Below are 25,149 nucleotides of genomic sequence, written 5' to 3' on the forward strand. Positions count from 1 at the left end.
CATTTGCTTCATCCTTCCGATTCTCAACCTCTACAGCCAACTGGGACTTAACTCCTCGTAGAGCTAGTAGCTCCTTGACGAGTTTGCGTTTGATGTAGGGCTGGGCGCTTTTGAGGAAAGCCATCAAATCGCGTTCGGAGGGGTGTCCCTTCGGCACCTGCATTTTCCAGGCTTTCAGATGATGGCTGAAGGCCTTCGTTTCCGTAGGTGGTGGGGGAGGAGCCCTTGTGGGGCGTCGTGGTTTAAATTCAGCCAGAAGCTCATTGATGTATGCGTCCATCTCATCATCAGTAGGCTCGGCGGGCCTGCGCTTGCGCGGTTTTGGGATAGGCGGAGTAACATTTCTTGGCGTGGGTGTTGAGGCAGCGGGAGGTTGAAGAGCCTTAAGAGAGGTGTTCAGCGCGTGTCCGCTGATTACACCTTGGTCATATAGTTGCAGAAGTTTATTAACAGTATCCATATCAGTGAATATAACCTATATTACGCTATTCTCTAAATGGATGTAGCCAAGCATACAATGAAATTCAGTGAATTTAACCTACCATACGCTATTCTCTAAATGGATGTAGCCTAGCATATAATGAAAATTCAGTTAATATAACCTACCATACGCTTTTCTTTAAGTAGTAATTCCTGGCCTCCACTTCGCTGGGACCAGGCTAAACTGCCTTCGTGCTCGCGCCTCTTTTCTACGAAGGCGTGATTTTCTGGCTTGCTGGCAACAATCTGCGCATCGTTGCGCCCCTGCCTGTGTGCTGATACCACAACCCCGACATGGGAATGGCACCGGCGAGCCATGCCGGATTTTTTGCAGATGCACTCCAAAATACTTCCTCATACATGACTTTCCACATGGTTCTCTAGTGTGGACCTTCACCCACGCGCACTTGTTCTTGCCCTGCCTCATGGCTGTCGATTATTTGGATATACGCCGTGAGTTTGGATATACGCTGTGAGTTTGGATATACGCTGTGAATCGTCTTTCTTCAAATGACTGACGGCCGGCGGAGGCACCGCCTTAGCCCCGATGGCCAGCCGCGCGGGCGCGGGGGGTGGGCCGGCCGTCTTTGGCTCCTGCCGTTGTCCAGGGTTTGAACTTCGCTGTAATTATGCTAGCATACGTACGCGAACTAGGGTTGGGGCGCTTAGATTTGTGTATACTCCTTTTCAAACTGTGAGGTGCGCCAGAAACGACGCTTTCTCAAGGTGAAGTGCAGCAGCGGCAACGCTCTGTATACTACTACCATAACCTAATGAATAACGGTGTTCTTGTTTCGTGCTACCGAGTCCTGGTTTATCTTAATATTAGCACATCAATTTCAAAGGAATGGGAAAGGAAAGAGATTTTAGAAGCAATTAATGCTTATTAACATCAGCCCCCGAACATGAGTTAATATACATCACTAACATCAGAGCAACCATTGGCCTAAACTCTAATAAACTAGGTTTGTGACCCGTTTTGATCTGGAAAATGTTTAGACGATTATTTAAAATTTTAGTGCTTTTTTTCAGGAATCAAAACAATTTATATGTTTTACATCTAAGTTACGAACATCGTCGTGAGAAAATTGGGAATTGTCTGATTTTCCAAAGGATTTGCTCTTTGTTATATGAAGTTTTTCAAAATTTTTTTTGAGCCGCTGTTAGTACGTCAGCGGTCGCCGGAAAAAGACGAACACGAAGTTAGAAATAAAAAAATAAACATAAGATATCATTTTGTCTATTTACGACACGTTTTTGCTGAATTATATGGAATATCTTTCTACTTAAATTTTATTTGGCGTAATATGAGTGATGATGCGACTGAAGAAAATCCGTTTTCATTCAAGCACTTTGTGAAGACAATATCCAAAGAAACTCTAGAGAACCCGAGGGACAATGAAATCGAAGAAAGATCAGAAGTTCCTGTCAGTATAAATGGGCAAGCAAATGGCATTATTCAACTAAACACGGACATTCCGTTTCCTGAAGTCGACAAGACCGTTCAGAAGAGACAAGTTAAAGGTAATTGTTTATTTTTACCTGTTTTATCCACAGACCATTTAAATCACTTGCTTATCACGTTCATTGGCCAATCGGGTAAGGCCTTTGTGCAACCTTCTGTTTCAGAACTTGCCAGGATGCAGTCAACAATCTAAAATATTATCAATTCAAATTATTGACATTGCTTTTCAAAACAGATCAAATATGCACCAGCAAATTCACAGTTGTTTTCTTTATTGTGATATAACGTATAAAGTGATATGTTAACATGAACCAAGGTTTTAAATGATTTTTGAAAATTGAAAGGATGCAAAATTAGTCTCCTAAAAATTTTCCAAAAAGTGTTCATTCTATCCTCAACTTGAACATAGGTATAATGTTACGAATGACAGCAACTTTTTTCCATTTGTTTAAAATACATTGGGACTCATTTATTGAGCTTGATAAAGTGTTTAAATTTTCATGACCAAAGTTGAACTCCTTTCAATGCCTAAAATCATGTCACACTTAGAGAAGATGGCTTGACATAATATATGACAACTGGGTTGTTGATTACATCTAATATTTATTGACTGGTGAACAGCAAGTACCCTCTCCTCACTACAAAATGGCTTTAATCCACCTTAACTACATTATGTTTGCTAGAACCATGTAAACACCAATTGCCCAAGCATGTATTTGAATAATGGTTGAAAATGCTGTTATTCTGTTAGGAAAAGGGTCTAAGAAGCAGTCTTATGCAAAGGAGAAACCGATCGAATCTTTGCAAGATGTGGACACAGATAATCCATTTTTGTTTAAGAATTTTGTGAAGAACGATGCTGCATTAAAAACAGGAGGTCGGGTGTTGCAGGTAATTTTGATTTAATAACATAGATCTGCCAACAAACTTAGAACAACAGATTTTGTGATTGTTCTTTCAAATTAATGCACTGAAGAACATTGTTTCTTTCCAACATTTTCAACTTTTTTTTCATTTCCTAGATCATTCCACCAATAGTCCATTAGCTGTGTACAATAGAAAGATTGATACTTGGGAAGCTCATATTCATACATCATGCATGTCATAATCTGTAAAATACAATTTATTTCAAAGGAACTGATTATGCTATCTCATGCATGGATGGATATTAGTCAGACCAACCCCCCTCCCCCTCTCCAACTTGTAACTCCATGAATTGGAAGGCTATATCTTAAGTTTAGCATGCCTAAACGTGGATGAAGCTAAATTTCACTTCTAGCCATGCATGTCACATTCCAGTTTTATTTAGTTCAATGTAACTAGTTATGTTTTTCTTTCAACATGAGATTCAGAGATAACAGGTCTTCACTATTTGGCTCAACTAATCGCTTTGAAACATTGAGAACATTTTAGGCTTGAGTCTCTTCCCTTGTTTATTGCTTTTTTGGAAGTTGACTGTTGCCCCACAAGCTAATTAAGAAATCGCATTTGGTAAAAGTTTATGAATGTCTAGATCGTCGACGATGAGGTTTGTGAGGTGCAAAATAACACCAAGATCAATGAAAACAAACGAAAGGAGAATATTGGAGCGAATGAGGATGATCTTCACAACAGTGATCACACTTCCACCATATTGAAACTGGAAAAGTCGACAGTTAAGGTGTTTTTGTCAACTAGAACATGTTTAACTCAGCTTGCTTACATTATAGTTGGGTTTCTTGTTGTAGCAGATTTTTCAGCGATGGAAAATAAATGATAACAAACATAGCCTTTTTTGAATGTTTTATGAATGTTTCATATCTTTTCATATCTTCATTTAAACATAGCCTTTTTTGTTGCAAATCATTCTCAGTAATCTGTTTTTGCTAATGTGCAAGTTAAACTGATGTTGACATACTATGATACGATATTTTCCCGTGTTTTCTGGGCAGTCACTGTTCGCTCTGAGCCTTTCCTCAAAATAAAACAAGAACATGTTTTCTTATCTTCTCCAACAGCTGAAAAAAGAGAATGACCAGCTTAAAAGACAACTTAAAGACCTGGAGAAAGCAAAGGAACTCGAAACAATCAGGTATTACGTAATGTTACTTTGTACTGTCTTTTTTTGGACTCAAACAAGCATATGTTAAATTTTAAAAGAATAAAAGAGAGTCGAAAACACTAAGTTCCTGCGTGATAAGGTGGGTGGGAGGTGGTAGATTTGACATCCGTAGTGGACTTTACATTTGCCAAAAGAAAAAGAAAATGACTTTTCAGTAGTTGTTTTGTTTCTTTGGTAAACTATAGACGTTGCTGTAAGACAGCTTTTAAAGATGGCATTTAATTGTTTTTTTAGAGCCGATACTCTGGCGAAAAAACTAAGAGACATGCAGCAGAAAGAAAATGAAGAAACGCTTGCCTTAGAAAAAATGGTTCAAATGGTTGAAAAAAATCTCGAACTCACCACGGTAAATGTTACATCAAGTAAGCAAGGCTAAAAGCACACACTGTATTGTGCCGCACGTCAAGCCTATATGACTTTTGGACAAGACATTGTTACCATGTAATCAATTTTGAAATGAAAGGCTCTCTTATTTCACGGGACAAGTTTTCTCCTTTTTATCATCAGGAATATATACGTAGCAGTTGTTTGTTGGACGAATTATAATGTAATGTCACTTCATATTTAGTAATGTCACTTCATGTTTACTAAGGCATACGTAATATGAAATTTAGCGTTTATGTTTTTTTCATCAGCAAAGGGCGTCTCAGGCAGAAGCGATGAGCATCAAATTAAAAGAGGAAAATCGGTTACTAAGGTATGAAAGCACGACATTCTCGGTAGACCAAGCTTTGCACTTTTATCTTAAAGAATGAGTCCCACGGTAAGACTTAGCTGTTGAAATAGACATATTACTGCATTGACAACCTAATATGGCGTCATTTTAAGTTTCCCCGAAAATGCCTGCCTTTGCCTGTACATGGCTAAGCGCGCAAAGCATCACCTTGAGACTCATTCTTTAAGTGATGTTGATGGTGGGACCTAATCCTCTTAAAGACGCACAACGTGCGGCTACGAGTTAAGTGTAGTTGTCGATACATGGAAAAAGAATGGTGCAATGTTATACAGCTAGGCTACCAGTTTAGGCTTAGACCAGAATGGTTTGAGTGGGTTAACAGACCATCCTTAGTATACTGCTGTAGCAAAGTTAAATTTTATGTGTTTCTCAGAATCATTCAGTTAACAAAGCTACCTACGACTCCTTGGTTGAAAAGTACAACACTAATGTTCTCAAAATGAAGGAACGAGCTTTATCTGTCTCAAAACAATTGGAGACTACAACAAAAAGTGCCGAGGGTGCCTTAAGGTGATGTATCGTTACTTGTAGCGCGATAAAATTCCATATGGCAAACTGCAAAATATTTGCTCAATCATTTTACCTGTCGAGTTCTTGCCATATGCTTTTGAGTTGGGCAAACATCAAGAGACACTGGCGCTAAAATGAAAGAAAGTCTAAACTAAATTTGCTGAACATGCAGAAAGCATAAATCTATAGAGAAGCCATTATAGATTATTTTACACGCATATTTACTGCACGTGCGCTGGATTTCGTGCTTTACCAAAGATTGCAACAAATGGAAACACAGTAAAGTATTAGATTGACATTTGCAAGAAGCGTAATGCTCAAATTTGTTGTTTGTAAAATGCTACTGCGATTTATTTAACCATTTTCATTTCAGACAACTTTATTCTGAGGCAGAATCGATAAAACTTGCTTCACAGATGCTTGTTTCAATCGATAAGTTCACGGACGTTGACGAAGATGGACATGGCAAGAGCGAGTAATATTTTGCAATGGGAGGTGGACATTACTCCAACTGGTGCTCGATAGCCGGCGACTGTCCCCGAAAAGTACCGATGACACAACGTTGGCCGAATCAAATGATGGATGTTTAATTCTAAAAACACGTGCATTTCTCACAATTTAGGGAAGCGCATTGATTAGCTAAATCCTGCAGCGAGTTTGTTTTTCCCTAGCTAAAAATTTATACAATCTTTCGGCTCTGTGAGTTCCATACTGACTTTGTATTAGATCCGCAAATGACTGTTTGAACAGCCTTCAATATCTCTCAGAGAAAAGAAATGCTTACGTATTTGCATTTGTTAATCAGGCTCTTTACCCACACTCATCATGCATAACAGCTAAAATAGGATTGTCAATCTTTCTCCCAGCACCATTTGTAGCTTAGTCTAAAAATTTACTAGTAGATGATACCTACAATAAATTTTACAATGCTGTTGTTTACTTATTTTTTGTTACATTTTTCCACATTTTCCCTACGCCTTAAAACATTGCCTAAATGCTCAATTTCGCGCACTCTATTACACAAGAACAATCAGGCAATCTTATGAGCGACAATTTTCATCCACGATATGTGTGAAGACAAATCGTTTTGGTATTTTTGTTTCTGATTGGTATTTCAATATCATTAGCAATACTGGCGAGTAATTTTTGGTTTCAACTCGGAGTGCTACTTTTAATACTACTAATTACAACATTGACCAGTAAGTCCTGCTTGTGATACAAGATGCTATGTCATATTAATCACAACATTGACAAGTTACCCTTGGTTGTAATACAAGATGCTATCCTTAATATTAATCATAAGATCGTGACTAAAACACCACACGAGTACATACGATTACATACGAGTGACATACGACTATATAGGTTTAGGGTTGGGGTTAGGGTTATATATATATATATATATATAAATACTTGTGACCAGTATATATATATATATATATCTAACCCTAACCCTAACCATATATATTCGTATGTAACTCGTATGTATTTGTATGTACTCGTATGTGTATGTACTCGTATGTACTCGTACTCGTGTGGTGTTTTAGTCACGATCATAATCATAAGATTGTTGCAATACAAGATGGTATTTTCTATTTATCGTAACATTAACAAGTTACCCTTAGTTGTCATACAGGATGCTATCGTTTATATTAATCAATCAACATATTGACCAATGACAAGCTTACTTCAAGTTGTACCACGGAATGCTATCTCTAATATTGATCACTATATCGACGAGCCACTTTTTGTTGTCATACAAGATGCCATCTTTAACAATCGTCAATTTATTCACAAGTTTCTTTAAACGTGCCACGGAAGCTTATCTGTGTTATTAATCATAACATTAACGATTTACTCTTGGTTGTAATACGGGATGTTATCTTTTCTATTTATGAAAACATCGATGAGCTATTTCTGATTGTAAAACAAGGTGCTTCTTTAATATTCATCAAAACCTTTACGAGTTAACCTTGGTTGTAATGCAAGATGCTGTCTTCAATATTAATCTCAACCTGGCTGAGCTACTCTCCGTTTTAATAAAAGATGCTATGTTTAATATAAATTACGAATTTGGCAAGTTACCCATGGTTGCAATAATATTAAGCTCAACACGTAAAAGTTGCCAATACGAGATGCTTTCTTTAATATCGTTAAAAATACAAGATACTGGCTGTAATCTTCATGAAAACATTGACAAGTTGCCCTTATTTTTAATACACGAGGCTATCTTTGATTTTCATCAAAATATTGACGAGTTTCTCTGGTATTACAACGTGGTTGGGTGGTTGAGATCTACCTATAAATTAGAACATTAGCGAGTTTCCCTCGTTTGTGGTTCGGAAAGTAACTTTTCATATTAACCACAATATTTTACAAGTTATTCTTTGTTGTAATACAAAGATGCAATCTGTAATATTAAGAAGATCATTTACGAGTAAGCCTTGCGATAGAAGATACTGTGATCTGTGATATTAAGGGCAACATTCGCAAGTGCCTATGGTTAAAATACAAGGTGCTATCTTTCATATTAATCAAATCATATACCAGTTAACCCTGGTTGCAATGCAAAATATTATCTTTAATTTTATTGGCAATATTGACGAGTCAACCTTGCTTAGATTCAAGATGCGACCTTTAAAAATAATCACAACATTGACGAGTTACCCTTCTGATATAAAATGCTATCTATAATTTTAACAACTAAATTTACGAGTTACCCTTGGTTATAATGCAAGATGCTATATATTTTGTATTAATGACAACACTGACGACTTACTGTATCCCGCTTGTAAATAAGTTGTAATACAAAACTGTATTGACTGTTTGTAACTGTGAGTGCTAATTTTCTTGTCAGAGCTAGCCATTTTTACCCAACGTAAATGCTTTTAAAATTTTGCTAGTTTTTAATTTTATCTAATATACAAATTGCTTCTGGCGACAGAGCAAATGGTAGAAAGAACAATTGGTACGGGTGGCATTTTTGTAGGAACTTTTTCGTGTTTCTACCATTTGACTGCGTACAAAATTAGTAGCTAAAACTGAATTGTTTGTCTTTTAACACTTATTAAAAATCATACGCTGCACATGAGGAAATCAATTATCGTATTTTTTTACATATCTTTTCCCAATTAGATTACGGACTCAAGGTCATCGCCACAGGAAACGTTCCCTAGAAAAAACAACAGAAGAAATGACGATATTTTTATTCACTTGACTTCTATACACTTGACTTTTACATCTCAGCAAGCACATTCCCTATTCATAGTACTTTTTATCTGATTCTCAATAACGTAACTATGAAATGTTTTTTTGACATAGTAAAATTACTAAACTGTGGTATTTTGCAATTATACATTTGTCGAAAAGGTTTATGATTGTTCAGGTCATATAGAAACATCTAAAATTTAATTCAGTAAGTATGCACTCGTTAATTACAGAAACTATATGAGAATGTTAAGCTGACCAAACTTAATGCGAGTAGTAATTTGCAAAACACCTAAGCCATGTGTTAAGGTGTCCCTTTTCTATACTTACTTGACAAGATGCATCTTTCCAAAGCTCTATCATGCAACGATGATGTCAAACACTTTCCAAAGTACCTGCTTTACACCGTTAGCTACTTATATTTTATTTTCGTCGAGCATTTCGAACAATCTATTAAATTGTTTGTTTTAGTTTTAAATGATTTGCGTGGTTATAATATCAAAATATTGTGAAATTGCTCAAGAATATTTACCTGATGACAAGAATTGAATCGTTTCCATTTGCCAAAATCATTCAACGCTTCGCTGAGTCCCGTCTACCGGGCTCATGTAATCGGCACATATGCGGCCATGTTGGTAAATTAAATCAAAGTGGCTATGCTTAACAGAGCATAAAATAAACATAAATTCTTTTCATGGGTGGTGTGCAACCCTTCTTCTCAGAGTGGAAGAACAATAGAGTTTTCGTCATATTGAACACTATGCAATGTAATTTGTACATGAGAAAAACCTTTGTAAAATCAATCAACATGACGGCTATGACGTAACATGAACGCAAAAAAGAGTTGTATTAATTGCATTCTAATACGTGTGATTTACATAATTTAATAGCCTGCTAAAATTTCATCTAAACAACCACTTCTTTGATAAGTGTTATACTTTCTAAAGTATCTGCAATCAACGATTTTGTAAGAAAACCATTAAAATAAACGGTATTCCGATTTATTTGTAATAAATTGCTCTATTGTGAGAGAGGGCTTGCTCTGTTGCTGAGCACTGTCATGAGCAAAGCCATAAAAGACGTCTTTGACAGCAGGAGTGTGTATGAGTTTAACATTTATGTCACAAGAGAAAACTGAATAGATGGTGTGCAACCATTTCTATGAGAGTAAGAGAACACTGGAATGTTCGCCCTGTTGAATGACATTTGCATTGTAAATAAGAAATATCCTTAGTTAAAATTATCATTTGTGTTAACTAATATCCAACATGGCGGCTATGACGTGATTGCACACCAAGAATAAAGATGATTGCTAGTAGTGAAAATTAAATTTCACAGGGGTTACGGGGTGTTTTTAGGATTGACCAAGATTACACTAACGTTTGGTATGAAAGAGTGTTTGTGTCAATGAGAACGCTCCAATACCAAATACATTAAAAAAGAAATAATTATTTCAAACTCATCATATTCAAGATTGCTAAACGCACTGGTATGATGATGTAACGACCTTAAAAAGAATGCAACAATTTTTCAATTACGGAGTGAACGTAGAAAATGACTCGGTGTTTTGACTGTAGTCGACTGGAAAAGCCTGGTTTATGGCTTTCGCTCCAAGGATCGCAGCACCAAGACTACTTTTTACCTTTGGACGCAGTAATATCAACGATTTGTAACAAGGCGAACGTTGATCATGCCCTCGTCTTAAACCTTCGATAAAGCCTAAAAATATATAAGTAAAATAAAAACACGTATTCTTACGAGGAAATAACATTTAAAATTTAATTTTATCATAATGTTCTTTAAACAAATCTCTGTTAAATATCGCTGCTATTTTGATAATTGAAGTTCAACAGACACGAATCGAAAGACGAGTCCATAATAAAGCTCAATTAGTTACTGTCTATTTCATACTTCATTTCCGATTAATGTTGCAAATTTCAAACACTCTTTGCAAACATCGTCCAATGAAAATAGGCTTTGATCCAGATTTTCAAATATATGAATCAAACTAATCTAAAATGCACATATTGCTCAATTTCACGAGACAGGCTGGATTACAGTTTCATACCTTCTTTTAACAATTCCCAACTTTTGAACACAGAGCCTACACACAAGACTTTTAATCCTTTTTCACAGCCAGCAAGTCTCTATGAAAAAAATCAAATGTTAATGCCGCTTCCTTAACATGTGGAACACGTTTACGTCATAACTGACAGAATCACAAATAACGTAAACAACGTCCTAAGCCCGTGTAAAAGACCACGAAAAAAGCTCACAAAATTATATAAGCCCATGGCTTATAGCAGGGGTTTGTGGTAAAGAGAATAGAAAAAATAACTTCATTAGTTAACACGAATGACTTATAGTATAACAACGTTTCAGGGAATATTTATTCATGGATATATCTTAACTATCAGAAAGAAAAAACATTACCGACAAAATACCACACGTAAGCATCCAATGTCAGCTTTAGAGCAGTACATGGTCAGCTTTGACGAACACTAGTAAGACTAAAAATATTAGAAGCGTCAAATACGTTATTTACCACGTCAATTTTGCTTTCAAGGGCATTAATATGATGTCCTAGAAGAATACCAGCCTCTTTGAATAGATGTCTACACAAAGGATCACCTTTTGATGCACCTAAACGATGATCAAAGTTGTTAACTACGTCTGTTCGACTTGGTAATGATCACAGCAAAGTATGAATTATCACAAGAGAGCGTTTTGACTTTACATCATAGGGGGCGCCATGTTGGTGCAATGATTGACAAGAACTTTAACGAGCTTTGAAATTTAAAAAATTGGTATTGAAAGAAATTTCAAAAATTGGTATTGAATGAAATTTCAATGAATTTTTGCTTGAAACACTAATATGGCAGCATCCTATGTTTATGGTAGCATCCTAGTCAATACAAACGAGAGAAGCGAGTTAAACTTTAGGAGATTTGCAAGCAACTAGTTTACTCAAACACCATATATTTCATGAGTGACGAGCACAAAAGGCCGAGACAAATGTAACCTATAACCAAAAGAACGTCAACATACCTTGCGCTATCGTAGTAGCGAATTGGGCTACTTTTGCCTTCTCAAAATCTTTGTAAAAATGATCAAGAATATCAAAAGGCTTCTTCATCTAAAAAAATTAAGTTATGTGTTTATTCGCAAGCAAGTACTTACATTAAGACAAATTTCTTCCATAGATAAATTATTACTGCAAGAATCAATATGGTTGATAAAGCGTGCTAAAACCAGTGTTACAAGCATTTGTTGGCTGAGCAACTCCACAGCAACTTTGCAATAAAACAACAACTCTCACTCACTCCCTGAATTTAACTTCGTTACGCACGATACCATTGTTATGTAAAGGCCATGTACGTTAAAATAATTCCCAAATTGTGTTTCCTTTGAAATTTGAATCAAGAAAGGAGCGTGAAAGGCTCCGTTTCAAAAGCTAGTAGTATTTTTAATTACGTCTAAGTAAATGAATCCTACGAAAGAATAATTGTCAGAATTTCAACACAAGTTCCAACACAAATAAGTCCTGGTATGCGGTGGCTATATTGCAATAAAAGTGCTTTTCGTATGTAATCTTCACAATTAATATACACGTATGCTGTAAAAACACAAAAAAATACTCAATGGTCGCATTTCTAAATAAACCTGAACAGCAAACCTTAAAAAAATCGTACATGGATTCCTTCACAAGTGTTATATCATAGGGAGATTTGACAAAACCGTCATCGTCATCGTATACAGTTTTCACCGCAGTATGAGAAATCCAGTAACCTGGAACAAAGTGCACGTGACAAAAGAGTGGTGCATAGAAAGATTGAGTTTGTCCTTTTAAATTTGAACACAATGCTTTTTAAGGTCAAAATACTCTGGCACAGCCCATCAAGCAAATCGTTCTCGTGCTAAACCCTAGGCAGCCAGTGAACGTATACGCCCCATATGATCCTCACCTGATCCTTCATCACCCAGTATATGTCCCCATCCACCACAACCATGTACGTCATTGTTCGGATTTACTAACTGACAGTTGGAACCAGTACCTGCTATGAGAACAATACCACCTACACAAGAAAAACAAAAAAATGATGCATTTCAAATCTATGACTGAATAGGCTTTCTCTCTGCTTTTTGTGTAGGGCATCAGTGAAATCCGATGTGGCATTGATACTTCTAAAGAACGGAGCAATATTCGCCCCGCGTAAGTCTCACGTAAAAAAGTTCGAGCAGAACATGGAATTTATCTTAAACCCTAATAACACTGCCCATATTATCCGTTGACTACGCAATATTAGGTCATTGCAACACCACACGAGACAACATCCATTTCAAAGAACGCAAAAAAGACGGAAATACTTTACGCTAACAAAATGATTCTACAATTTACCTATTATAACATTTGCATTTCACACAGTAAAAAAGCATTTTGGCACTTTAAAGCAAGCCAGTTCAACGAGATAACATGCTACTTTTGAATAAAACCAACAATGCTCATATTTTTTAACATACCCGAATCGGATGCAGTTGCAATGGAGCCAAATGTGTCGGTGCAGATGAAATAGGACAGGCTACAATTGGGATAGTTCTCCTTCATGACGTTCTCCATTTTTTTCTTGAACTCCTCCTTTTCTCCTCCACTCAAAGAAAGGCCCTGCACGTAAACGAAGTCGAAAAATACATAGTGCAATGTAAAATAAAATATGCAAATTGTAACTTGAAATACATCACACACGACACCTCAGAGCACGACCTGGAATCGTGCTCCGACTTTAACTAGCTGTAAAATTCAATACCTACAGATACAGCGTTAAATTTATACACCATGTAACTAATAAGCATTCGTAATCACGAATAATATATAAGTTAAAGATTCATTTGTTAGTTCTGCATGAGCACAAAAAAGTGACAAACCACATGAGTTATTCGGTAAAGTGTACAGTTTTAATATAGGGACGTGTTTTTTAACACGTGTCAAATGTTATATGTTGTTTTTAAAATTCTAGAAAGAAAGACGTCAATCGCGACAAGTTTGTGTTCGGCTTCAAATCTTCGGGGAGAAATGTTCTTGGGGTTAAATTTCTTGGTTTCATGCAGTGGCGTAGTCAGACCGCAGGTTAAAGTCATGCAATGTACGTTTCAAAACTATATCACTATTTATATTCCTGTAGAGATATTTGGTTTTTCCTAGTACAGTAAGTAAACACAGAGCATAGCAACACTACTAAATACATAAGCAAGCTCGCCATGTCAGTGCTTTCGTGTACATACCAGTGAAGCCAGGGGTTTGTCCAATGATAGCCCAGCATTCTTTTTAGCTTTCACGACCATGTCATTCACCCTAACAGCACACTCTTCAATGCCAATCAACTGGAGAAAAGATACGATGACTTAAAGTACTTTTATCAGACAATAACAGTTCAATTTATAATTTTCCGAGAAAAACACTATCTTTTGAAACATAACATAACAATTAACACATGCATAACACAATGCATAAACATATTTTTATTTACAGATCAGTTACAGGGTAAGACCATGGGAACAATATGTTATTAAATAACTTGTTATCCACAATTCCACACACAATAATTGAGAAGATTTTTCGTCTCAAACTTAGTGATAGTTTAAGGTGCAAGCGTTCTTTCAAGATATCGTAAATATGATTGCAAGTTTGTACCAACCCAATGATTCGTAGAGAGACCTTCAGCTTTTCCAATCACGTGACCAGATGCGTTAACGATAACAATATTCGAGGAAGAACCACCTCTGCAAGAACACAAGACTTTGATCAAACCGACAGCGATATAATCACAACAAAAATTGATCCGACAAACTCACGAGCATTTGAAGAAAATGAGCAGAGGGGTCCAAAATCTCTTACCTACATCCGCCTAACCGCTCTATTGACAGGAGAAAGTAATGAATTGAAGAAATATTAAAAGTTTAATTGGTGAATAGAGGCAATAGTGAATTGCACAAAAAGTGCACGAAAGAAAGGGTGAATCAGTGGTAGTGAACGGACAAAAACAAATGGATGAAACGGAGAAAGGAGGAATAACTGAATGGTGGATACAGAATAGTGAATGCAATAATTAGTGAAAGGCGAAATTACACAATGAAGGAAATTGAGCGTGGGGAAGGAGTGGATGACAAAAAAAGTGAATATAGATGATTGTGAATGGTGAAAATACATAGTGACGGGAGGAAACCCTGAATGGATAATAATAAAGGACACAATGAATGAGGAAATGGTGAATTGGTGAAAGAATGGATGGTAATGAATGGAGAAATATATGGAAGTACTGTATGGATCATGGAAATTAAAGGAAGTAGTGAATGGAGGAAATAGGGCCTGGCAAAATTACAAAATGGAGGAAACAGTGAAAGGGAAAAAAATTAAAGATGGTAAATAGAGAATAGATTGTAGTGAATGGACAAAACATAAAATAGTAAAGGGAGAAAATAAATAGAGAACAAAAAAAAACAGCAAATGGTAGAATTTCTTAATGGAGGAAACTGTGAATGGGGAAATTAAGGTGAATGGACTGTAATGAATGAAGAGAAAACTGAATGGATTAAATAGTGAAGAAAGGAAATACAAAATGTTTGACAGAAAACTAGGAAAATAGTGGTGGAAAGGTGAACAGAGGAAAAAGTAAATGATAATAGTGAATGGAGGAAATAGGGAATGAAGATGAAATGTGAAGAAAGACTGCTGCTGTGTACATAAAGATCAATGCAATGCCAAAAATAAATGAAAGATATTGAACTTAATAAGTACCACTCCCTTCATTTTATAATTGCAATAACAATTTATGCTAATAACAATGACTTAGGTAGCTAAAATTTTGTAAGTTTCTCACACCTTTAACATGCATCACAGGAAAGTTTCAACCCGACACACCATCTCACAATATAAAGTTAGATCATAAAAATGAAAACTATTTGTGCATTTCTCTCAAAAATTATGCAAATTCCAAATAATTTAATCTAAAAACAAACTGTTTTACCACAGCAATTTATTAAGATTTTTGCCAGGAACCCTGAAAAATGCAGTCACATTTTTGGATCAGTGTTTTTATGTTGCTTTCAATCAGGAGCGAAACTAGAATGCTGATTTGGGGGGATAATATTCGTATATTCAGCTAAAAGAAATCAGCTGGCAGAGCTGAATATATGAATATCCACCCCCTTGCCCAATTAGCTTCCTAGTTTGCCCCTGCTTTCAATGGTCCTTTAATTCTCTTTGTCTTTCTTGTAATGCAACTGCTATGTATACACACAAATGATTTCAGAAAATAACAACCTGTTTTAAAGGCCTAAGCTAATTAGGTGCTTTTTGTTATTGCCAATATAAGTGATCAACATTCTAAGATTGTAAATTTTTATTTCTTGGGCATTTACTACGTTACATTCACTAATATATGTGCTGAAAACATTAGAAATTTAATCAAAATTTATCAAATACATACACTTGAACCTTAATGAATATCACAAATATATTACAAACAAAGATTTGTTGACTTACGCAAACATGACATCAATGCTGAACATAACAACGTTTTTGGTAATTCTTAGCAATAGGTGCACTTTGTATTTACTCCTCATTGAAAAAATTGTGCATTAGCCAGTCAAGATACACTGTGTCAGAAATCTGCTTCATCATGAAAGGTAATTTTGAATGACTATAGCTTTCAATTAACTGCAAAGGAAGCCATAATCTTTAGAGCGTCAAAATCCAGGGCAAAAGTTGTAGTCACATGCAACTATTGCAAAGACAAAAGCAGCAAATACAATACGCGGAATCTGAATCACACTGACTTGTTGTATTACTAGGTGTTGAAACAGATAAATTAAGTAAGGGAATCAGTGCGACTAGGTATGTAGCACTATATTCTTCACATAAATTCCACTAAGTCTTGTTTGGAGAGTGATGTTGATTTTGTTGTCTAGGTTAGGCCTAGAAGCCGATAGTATTGCAAAACGCATGAAAAAAATGTCATAATAAAACCATTGTCCACAATTATAGATATCGCAATGATCTTCATTTAGCTATTTGAATTAATAAATTTATACAATAATCGAGGAATAAATTTGAAGGTTTATGCTCGCAGTGGCTACAACTCGTGCATGGAGATTCACTCCCTTGACACTCCTTGATACCCTCCAACAAGAAAAAAAAATTAAGGACAGAGATCAAACTTCGAAATAATATACATTACAAACATACCCTTCGATCCCTCCAAAATAAAGTTCTTCCATCGAAGTCATAATCAACCGCAAATTACAACAAATGGCAATTGCTTACAAGACGGTCAGCAGACAACAAGATGACATTGGATTTTGGACTTTTAGGATGCTCTCGCTTGTATCCAAACACCGAATATCACCAAGAGAAACGTCACGTAAGTATTCTCGCATTGTTCTCGAATTTCAAGTAACTTCGCGTTCATGTGTGAAATAAAGCATGATGAATATGCGGAATGCGGAGTGCGGAGACGGTCAAATAATTTATGGGAAACGAAGAGCCTGTAGCAAAGTGCATCAGTGGAGGTGGGTGGGGAGGGTGAGGATAGAATAGCGTAGAAACATATTTTATATGTGAGACGCAGAACTTTACCGAATAAATTACTTGCTCATGGACAAAATGGGGGTGGAAAGGGCATGGCTTCCTCGGTCCCACTAAATATCTATTTTATCATCTATTGTAAATCATGTATTTCAGACGTTTGGCTGCAAAATGATTTAAAATAAACAGACTATCTATCTATCTTATTTTTTATTTTGCTCATATAAAGATGTTGCAAAAATTTCATTAAGTATTGCATCACGCAAAGCCATGCTACGTGATTACGAGCCCCAAATAGTCTGTCTATTATTAGGGTTCATTAAACATGAACAACACGAAGGAAAGCACAAAAAGTTCGATGCGATCAACGTTAGAAAAGAGGCAAGCGGGGGCAAGTTACTTTAAAAAGTAAAACGCCCACATCAATAGCCTCAAAGGCAAAAATCGTCGTAGAGTTTGAAAGATGTTATCAATGCCCAAAATTGCTTCCAAATGTGTGGAAAATGCACAAGAGTGGCAACTAAGAAAAAAACCTCCTTGTGTTATCATACATTCTCAAGCATTGTAACACCAGCATCATTTTGAAGTAATCGCTGAACAACGCTCTTCATCCAACACCGCTTAGAAACCTTCAATTAGATGGCTTCAACATTTAGTACATATATGCTTTCCAACTGGAAAGCATATACGTATACGCCATGAAGAAAATTTTACCAGATCCTCTCCCATATCGACATCACCATGCGACTCTCGCTAAACGGATCTCACCAATAGTAGACACCGCAGTATTGGTAGGCGCTGAACGGGTAGGCTTTATCGTTACCCTTATAATGCAATGCCTTAAAGCATTTTTCACAGAATAAACTTGGATCTTCACTCATCAATAAATCATAACGAGTAAGCCACCTTAATGGAAAGAAAATTATGAATCATTCCAATATACATTGAATCGCAAAAAAATGCAAAATTTTGTTATCAGCCCTACCTTGCGCAATTCACAGCGCACACCATGCACGTGCGCCTCATTGGACGAGGTCTGAAGATTTGAAATGGATAGAAAGAAGTACTCTGCGGATCGTCAGCATGCAGCATCCTCAAAGAAAATAGATAAATATGAGATGACCTCTTTGCTTAGATCATTTAATCATCAACAAACACTAAAGTAATACAATTGACATGGTATGTTTAACCTTTAGTGGAGATTTTTAATCCAAGTGATTTTGACACACGTGGCCACGCCTGAAGTACGTAATGTAACAACTTAAAAAGTACCTTAGGTCACGAAAGATAAGCAAATGCTCACAATTCCCTTGATGCATGTACACATATGGATAGCCAAGTTTGATGGATAAATCCTCAAAAGAGGACTCTTCCATTTTTTTAGAGGTACACACTCCGTATCGAGCTTCTTCGTTTTTATGGCTCTTAATCCAATCCATGATTAGTCTACAAACATAAGCAGAAATACAATTTAGGTTTTTATTCAAATCGACCAGTTTTTACATTTGAAAATGATTGTAGAATTAGAAAGTTTTTATTGGCTAATATTTTCAATGCAAGGGAAAGTTTTTCCCCCTTTGAAATCAGTGTTGACTTTATTCAGTAAAGCGAAATCAAACAGAGAATCTTTTGCTCGTCAGTACAAACTAGCTGAGTACGCAAAATGCTCTTTTTATACGACTTATATAAAAAAGAAACTTTCAACTATTCCTTACTATTGCCCTTTAGCTACTGCTATCAACCAAAAGAAATGTTAAAGAATTATTAAATACCGAATTCACTAATTCATATGTTATTCATTAGGCTACAAAAACCGTGAAGTCAAAAAGCAAAAGAAACGACACCAGCAGAAACAACATTGAAAACAAAATCATTTTACAAAATTTCCCGTTCTTTTGCAATTACTGCAAATTACCGCTAAAGAGGTACGCAGGCACCATGTATTTTTTATGCATCCAAATAAAAAAATTATCTGCAGGTTCCGACCAATGAGATTAGCAGAAAATAGTATATGAAATAATAATTACGAGATTTATTTTTACCGCACCAAGATACGAGTAATACTTTAATATGAATGTTACTGGTAAATCAAGCTTCACAATATTTGAATTGAAAATTTTGAAAGCAACATACAAAGAGTTATAAAAGTCGATCACTTACGTGCTATAGTCGCGACATAAGTCTTTTCTCATGTCATTGTAGAACACTCCCTCTATAAAAATGAACGCTGACGGACAAACATCCTGCAAAGTGAAATGAATCAGAACAAAAAGATACTCACAAAGGTTCAAATGGAGCAAAATGTAAACCCTTTTCAGATTAAACAAACAGCATCTAAACCCCAGCAAAAACCATCCCACTTTCGGAGTGGCAAAATATGGGGGTAGGCTATTAGCTATAAAATAGGTTTTCAGACTAAGCATGACTAAAAATAAATTCTAAATTAAGCTGTTGGCAAAATCATTGTCCTTGATTAGTGTTGGCAAGCCAACCACTGATCACTGATCTCAAAATAAGACTGGATCAAGCATCTAGCACAAAAGTTGAAGAGAAAGAATAAGGAGGCTGCCATTACTAAGGGACCAAATTTCGAAAATAAGGAGCAAATATATTGTGGATATATACGCGAATAATCAAGAATTTTCAACATGTAATTACATGAACATAATTAAGAGATAAATCAGCTTATAGAAGAGCTAAAAATACGATGAAATACGACGAAATATGATCAAAATGCATCGATTTTTGTCATCGGTACCTCTACCGTGGTATGGAAAAACTATGGAAAATAGCCCACAACTACATGAAAATACCTAGAATTGTTGGAATCGTAGTTCAGAAGTACAAACTGATCCAATAATCTCATTTACGATCATAAACTGATCAATCCTTTAAAATTACAAGCCTTTTTCACGAGCGATTCGGAGTGAAACCTGTATGCGTTTTGTTTTATACGGCCGATTATTCTTTCTGACTCGCTTTACTATCGCCACAAAGTTTGTTTTTCATCTTCTGCTTTACCTTAAAGCATGATTTGACCATGTGTTGCTATGTTTTCCATAGTTTTGTTAAAAAATCTTTCGATGTGTTGGTCCCTTAATAATGGTGGAGGTGGTTCAAAATTTGTTTACAACAAATATACTGTTGCTTGATCCAGTTTTTTTCGAGATCAGTGGTCCGCATGCTCATGGACAGGAAGTAAATACTAGGAACACAACGTAAGTAAAGCAGCACATGTATATTTAGGTGTATGATCTGGAATCGGTGAGCAATATTACATATTTCTACATGTCAATCCACTAACCTGGCCTATCAATATCAAGAAACATGCATGTGTAATTTTCATAAAGAAGTAATCGTTTAAGATTTGCCGCGCAACCTAATTAAACAGGCATAAGGGAGGGAAAATTGAACCACACCTTGTTTGAAGCAGCAGCTGCGAATTCAGGATTTTCGCTATGTTCACCAACAACAATGGTGTCGGCAGGACAGTATATTTTATCGCGTAATTCAGTCAGTTTCTAGAAAAATAAAATAGAAAATACTCAGCAAACACTTCCTAGTTGATAGGTTTCAAATTATCTTTTTGCAAATAAACAGATAATAACAATTCAAGATGATAGAGTAGAGAACACAAGCCAGTTCGTAAGAAAACGAATAGGAAGACTTCTTGATATTTATTGAAAATTCATTTGCGATGTTGGTCAATTGAAGACTCCAGACGCCACACAAAAACTTTCAAATATTACACTAATTTAATGTACAATTTACAATGATTTAGGAAAAATCGACTAAAAAAGACAGTTTTTACGTACTTGTCTTCCTAACACAAGGAATTCCTGAACCTTACGACACTGCAGTTCACACAAAAATAAATAAAAAAATTGTTATTAAACAGTAAGTAACGATGATGACCTGAGATATATTACTTCTTTTTAGTATAATTCAACGAATCAACCTATCTTTTTCAAAAAGTTAGCTGATTTGGATAATGTAAATCTTACCGAAACCGGATGGAACAATGCAACCGAGAGTACAACTTCAGGCTGACAAGATAAGTCGTTGCCGCCAGGTTTAACATTTTTCTTTGAGAAAAATAAGACAACAAAGAAATCACAAAAGTTTAGTTCACAGAGTAGGGTTTGAATAACAAGAAATATTTACTATTTATAGATAGCATGAACGATATGATGTGCAGACCTTCTTTTAGAAAAACAGCTATTTCTTGAATACATTTACACTAACTAAGATTTCATTCTTTGGAGATTAATAATCAACAGCATTATTATGAGCAAATTTTGAACGGAAGATTTACAAGCTACATCATACTTGACTAACGTTTGTTCCTCCATTTGTAAGTCTTAGAGATTAACGGGGAGAAGAAAGAGAAATGGATAAGGGATTGGTTTAACTGAACGTAATTATGTGCAAAGAAATAACCATAATAAGATATTTCTTGAAAGTTCAAAAAGTCTAGACTACGCATGTGAAGCTGCATTTGCAAAACAATAGAGCTGTTAAGTTAAGACTTCTGTGGCACAGAATAAGGCCATACAGAATGGTCCTCGTGTCGGAGCCTTTGATGTTTTTTGTCCTCGTGCATGACGTGCCGCGCATGGTGGCCGCCATTATTCCAGCCAATTTATAAGGGTTTTTGACTTGTTCCAAACCTTTAAAATGATCAGAAGTCATTTCTTGAGTCAAAATATTCTCGAATTCATTATTGAGATTTGACGTCGTGTAATTTGAATGGTTGGAAGCAAGTGAGAAATCCTAATCATCTGGCTGGAATATTGGCCGACATGAGGACACGTTGTACACCTGAGTGACCCTTCTGTATAATCATTATTCTGTGTTTGTGGTTTGACTTATAAACGTAAAATTTACATTTTATTCTATAACAGCATCAGCAAGATAACATAATGAAGACAACAGATGACAGATGTACTGTATAAATGTGTCAAGCGTCAAAAGATAGTAATGCATGAACACATACCAATTCTTCAGAATATACAAGATAGTTCTTCGGTAGAAACATTTTATACGAAGTCATTTTATCATTGTACGGCAACAATCTGCAATAATTTGTACATTTCATACACAAGATAATAAAGAAACGTGCTACGAACAAATAGCCAAGTTTGCAATAAACTGTGCAAACCTATCTGCGATCAAACAGTTATCTCGATATCTTTAAATCAATTATCAATACATATCTCAGAAAACTTTTTATGCCCCAATAAAATCTTAAACACGCACTTTTTGCTGTCTCATTCTTATAATAGTGTATTTGCTTACTCAAGCTGAAACATACATACGTAGCTAATATCTGGAGTTATATGATTCCAATGTCAAGTATATCTTGTTCAGTATCTACCAAATAGTGGCGAGTCTAGGATGTAATTTATGAATGAAAAATTGAAAAAATAAATACGAAAAAACTGTACTATTGTAAACATATTTCTAATGAACATCTTTGGACCAAAACTAGACCAATGGGACTCTTTCAGAAGTGTTTCAAAATTTAAATATTTTCATTGGTGAATTACCACCTATTATCTGCCACTTCATATCGAAAAGAAATATGCCTTAAAAACACTGACCTAAGTGATGCCAGTTCAGTTGCAGAAGAAAGTTCCTCTTTTCTTTTGTGCTCGACATCCAATGTCGGGGACCCTTTAGGGGATCTCTGTTTTAATGCAACCAACGTCGTTTGTGAATAGATATGTCAAACATAGAATCCACAGAGTACAAATGCTGGTCGTCTCACTTACCTTGAGATTTATGGGACTTTAAGGATACAATTATAATCACAAAAAAGAAAAAAGAAAAACAAATTACTTTGTCAAAAAAGTAAAATTGAACTTGTACAATGAAAAATAGAGTAAACATGATGTAGGAAAAAAGATTGGTGTGGTAAAGAAGGGATTTACACTGGATAGAAGATTTTGTGAAAAGGAATTGCATTGAAGGCTAAATAAGCATAACCAGTGTCCAGTGGCAAGGGTTGACATATATACTGAGGAAATTTTTTTTTATGCAGTGCGGTGTTTGAAATTGAATGAAGAATAGAATCCCGTTGAGTCACCTGAATTTTTCAGGTTCTTGAGACAATTGATTAAATTGTCCAGCAAAGTGCGAAGATCATATCTTCATTCAATATATACTGAGGCTTAGAATGAATGCCAAAAATGATCACTAAGATGAGAGACAAGCATGTCATAACCAGTGTCCAGTGGCAAGGGTCGACATAGGTATTGATGCTCCGAATGAATGTCAAAAGTGATCACTAAGATCAAAGATAAGCATGTGAAAATAGACTGTAAATGTGAAAAACGAGAGTCTTGTGAATTCTGAGTAACACATTGCATAACATTAACACATTAACATTAACACATTAAGATTAGCACATTAACAATAACTGATGGTATGGTATTCTTTAAACAAAAAAGAACATACTGGAAAAGAGCATACTGAAAAGTGAACACAAGGGTAAGCAACAATTGGAATGAAAGGTTGAGGGAGGTCAAAGCAAATGAAGATTGTTGAGCTGATCCACACATGTGACTAAATTTTACAGGATTTTAAGAAGAATTTGGACATTTTAATTTTTTCAACAATTCAAGTAAATTATTGCAGTTTGCAGCTGTTTGCCCAGAGGACCCCATTTTCGGCAGGCGTGCATGACACCATTTAAAAAGAATAGTTGAGTTACATTTAGGAATGGCAGGTTTGCATAAGATTAGGAAATATGTGGAAAGGAGCTGTACAATGGAAGACAGAGATATATATTCACTTAGTCAGTCACTACACTACTTTTAAACTCAAGTACTCAGACTCAGTTTGTCAGTCACATCACATATTATAATCAAAGAAAATGTCTTACCTACAAACTTCGGAAAGTTCTGTAAGCGTTTCCTGACCTAAATCTAATTCTTTCAACATGCGCTTTTTGTCACGCGTATTCTGAATTTCGTCCAAACAAACAGTCGACAAAACATTTTCTTTGAATTCTTTCACATTGATTAAAGAAGAACATTTATACGTCGCCATATTGTTTAATTTAAGAGGTACTTCATGTAAATGAAAGAAATGCAAATGAAACAATGCAACCATTGAATGCAACACCACGACCCGCGTGTCTCGAAATAAGGCCACGAGCGGTAACAACGAAGACAGCAATTAGAGAGTTTCAGAATTGACTACGAGTACGACCATTGAGTTATATACATGGAGCTATAATAACTGGAGCGGATATCTCAAGCGCGGCCTTAAATATCGAATGACGCCAACAAAATGCAGGATTTCGTCCTTTGCCGCTGAGATTTACCGAAATGGACCGCTTTTCCGAAAATTTTACAATTTCCCACTCCCTCCTAAAGAAAGAGTGAGGAAAATGTATATGTGTAATTGGGATTCGGCAAGAAACTTTTTGATGAAAATCAAGGTAAAAACCTTAAATTCATCACAGCGAGTCAACTGTGGTTGTCAGTTATCTGCTCCTACAAGGATGCTTTTTATAACTATCGACGAAAGAGCTATTAAAATGATCAGTCACATCATTGTGATTAAGATGATTTTATTCATATAACAATAACTGTGTGTTTCATCAACATAACAAAAATGTGGAGAGAGCAAAACAATATCACGTAACTGTAGTCACGTGGACATTTAATATGCTAATGTCATTATTATAAATATGTTTCCCATCTAACACTCCCACTTAATAATCACGGTATAATTAACAAAATTTAACTAATAGTGTTAATAGATAAAATAGTCCTTCGTTCTTAAACTTCCATAAGTCCCAGTTTGCTTCTACATTTTTGAAAATGACTTTTTGTTAATCCTTCAGTCATTGCATCCGCTAACATATCTTTAGTTCTACAATACTTGACAGTAATGTTCTTGTTCTCAACTTGCTCTCTGACGTAATGACACTATGTGTGTGGTGCTGCTCTACTAAATCTTCAATTTGAAATTTCATTGCCATCACTTTCTTTTCTTGTTGCAACATCTTAATATCATCATATCGTCAACATATATCGCTACAATTACGAACTTAATTG

At 35.7% G+C, this 25,149-nt stretch overlaps 3 protein-coding genes across 5 annotated transcripts; 1 reads left to right on the plus strand and 2 right to left on the minus strand.

Annotated features, from left to right (window-relative positions):
* Nucleotides 1-1,657: 1,657 nt before the first annotated feature.
* On the plus strand, nt 1,658-6,231 carry LOC124436864 (endosome-associated-trafficking regulator 1-like). 2 transcript variants are annotated; one of them, XM_046986838.1, is made up of 8 exons: nt 1,658-2,004; nt 2,697-2,836; nt 3,459-3,605; nt 3,943-4,016; nt 4,281-4,392; nt 4,682-4,742; nt 5,154-5,292; nt 5,666-6,231. In XM_046986838.1, the coding sequence occupies exons 1-8, from the start codon at nt 1,788-1,790 to the stop codon at nt 5,769-5,771; spliced, it is 996 nt and encodes a 331-aa protein (XP_046842794.1). In that variant the 5' UTR covers nt 1,658-1,787; the 3' UTR covers nt 5,772-6,231. The 2 variants fall into 2 exon arrangements, with proteins under 2 accessions (XP_046842794.1, XP_046842796.1); XM_046986840.1 differs by having other exon boundaries at nt 4,682-4,743; nt 5,156-6,231.
* A 3,091-nt stretch (nt 6,232-9,322) lies between these two features.
* LOC124436823 (N-acetyl-D-glucosamine kinase-like) lies at nt 9,323-16,924 on the minus strand. Of its 2 annotated transcripts, none has more exons than XM_046986796.1 (10): nt 16,742-16,924; nt 14,193-14,277; nt 13,780-13,878; nt 13,021-13,162; nt 12,465-12,575; nt 12,176-12,288; nt 11,548-11,635; nt 11,045-11,142; nt 10,568-10,646; nt 9,323-10,218 (listed from the first exon to the last, which is right to left on the minus strand). In XM_046986796.1, exons 1-10 carry the CDS (start codon nt 16,780-16,782, stop codon nt 10,034-10,036), a joined length of 1,041 nt encoding a protein of 346 aa, XP_046842752.1. In that variant the 5' UTR covers nt 16,783-16,924; the 3' UTR covers nt 9,323-10,033. The 2 variants fall into 2 exon arrangements, with proteins under 2 accessions (XP_046842752.1, XP_046842751.1); XM_046986795.1 differs by lacking the exon at nt 16,742-16,924 and adding an exon at nt 16,040-16,233.
* Nucleotides 16,925-17,275: 351 nt separating this feature from the next.
* On the minus strand, nt 17,276-24,149 carry LOC124436824 (snRNA-activating protein complex subunit 3-like). Its single transcript, XM_046986798.1, has 11 exons — nt 23,967-24,149; nt 22,855-22,870; nt 22,684-22,769; nt 22,077-22,155; nt 21,085-21,165; nt 20,896-20,934; nt 20,500-20,601; nt 19,241-19,323; nt 18,353-18,526; nt 18,066-18,173; nt 17,276-17,986 (listed from the first exon to the last, which is right to left on the minus strand). The coding sequence occupies exons 1-11, from the start codon at nt 24,131-24,133 to the stop codon at nt 17,845-17,847; spliced, it is 1,077 nt and encodes a 358-aa protein (XP_046842754.1). The 5' UTR covers nt 24,134-24,149; the 3' UTR covers nt 17,276-17,844.
* Between the last annotated feature and the right edge of the window lie 1,000 nt (nt 24,150-25,149).

This window comes from Xenia sp. Carnegie-2017, unplaced genomic scaffold, assembly GCF_021976095.1.
Source record: "Xenia sp. Carnegie-2017 unplaced genomic scaffold, XeniaSp_v1 HiC_scaffold_16, whole genome shotgun sequence".
Classification (NCBI taxonomy): Eukaryota; Metazoa; Cnidaria; class Anthozoa; order Malacalcyonacea; family Xeniidae; genus Xenia; species Xenia sp. Carnegie-2017.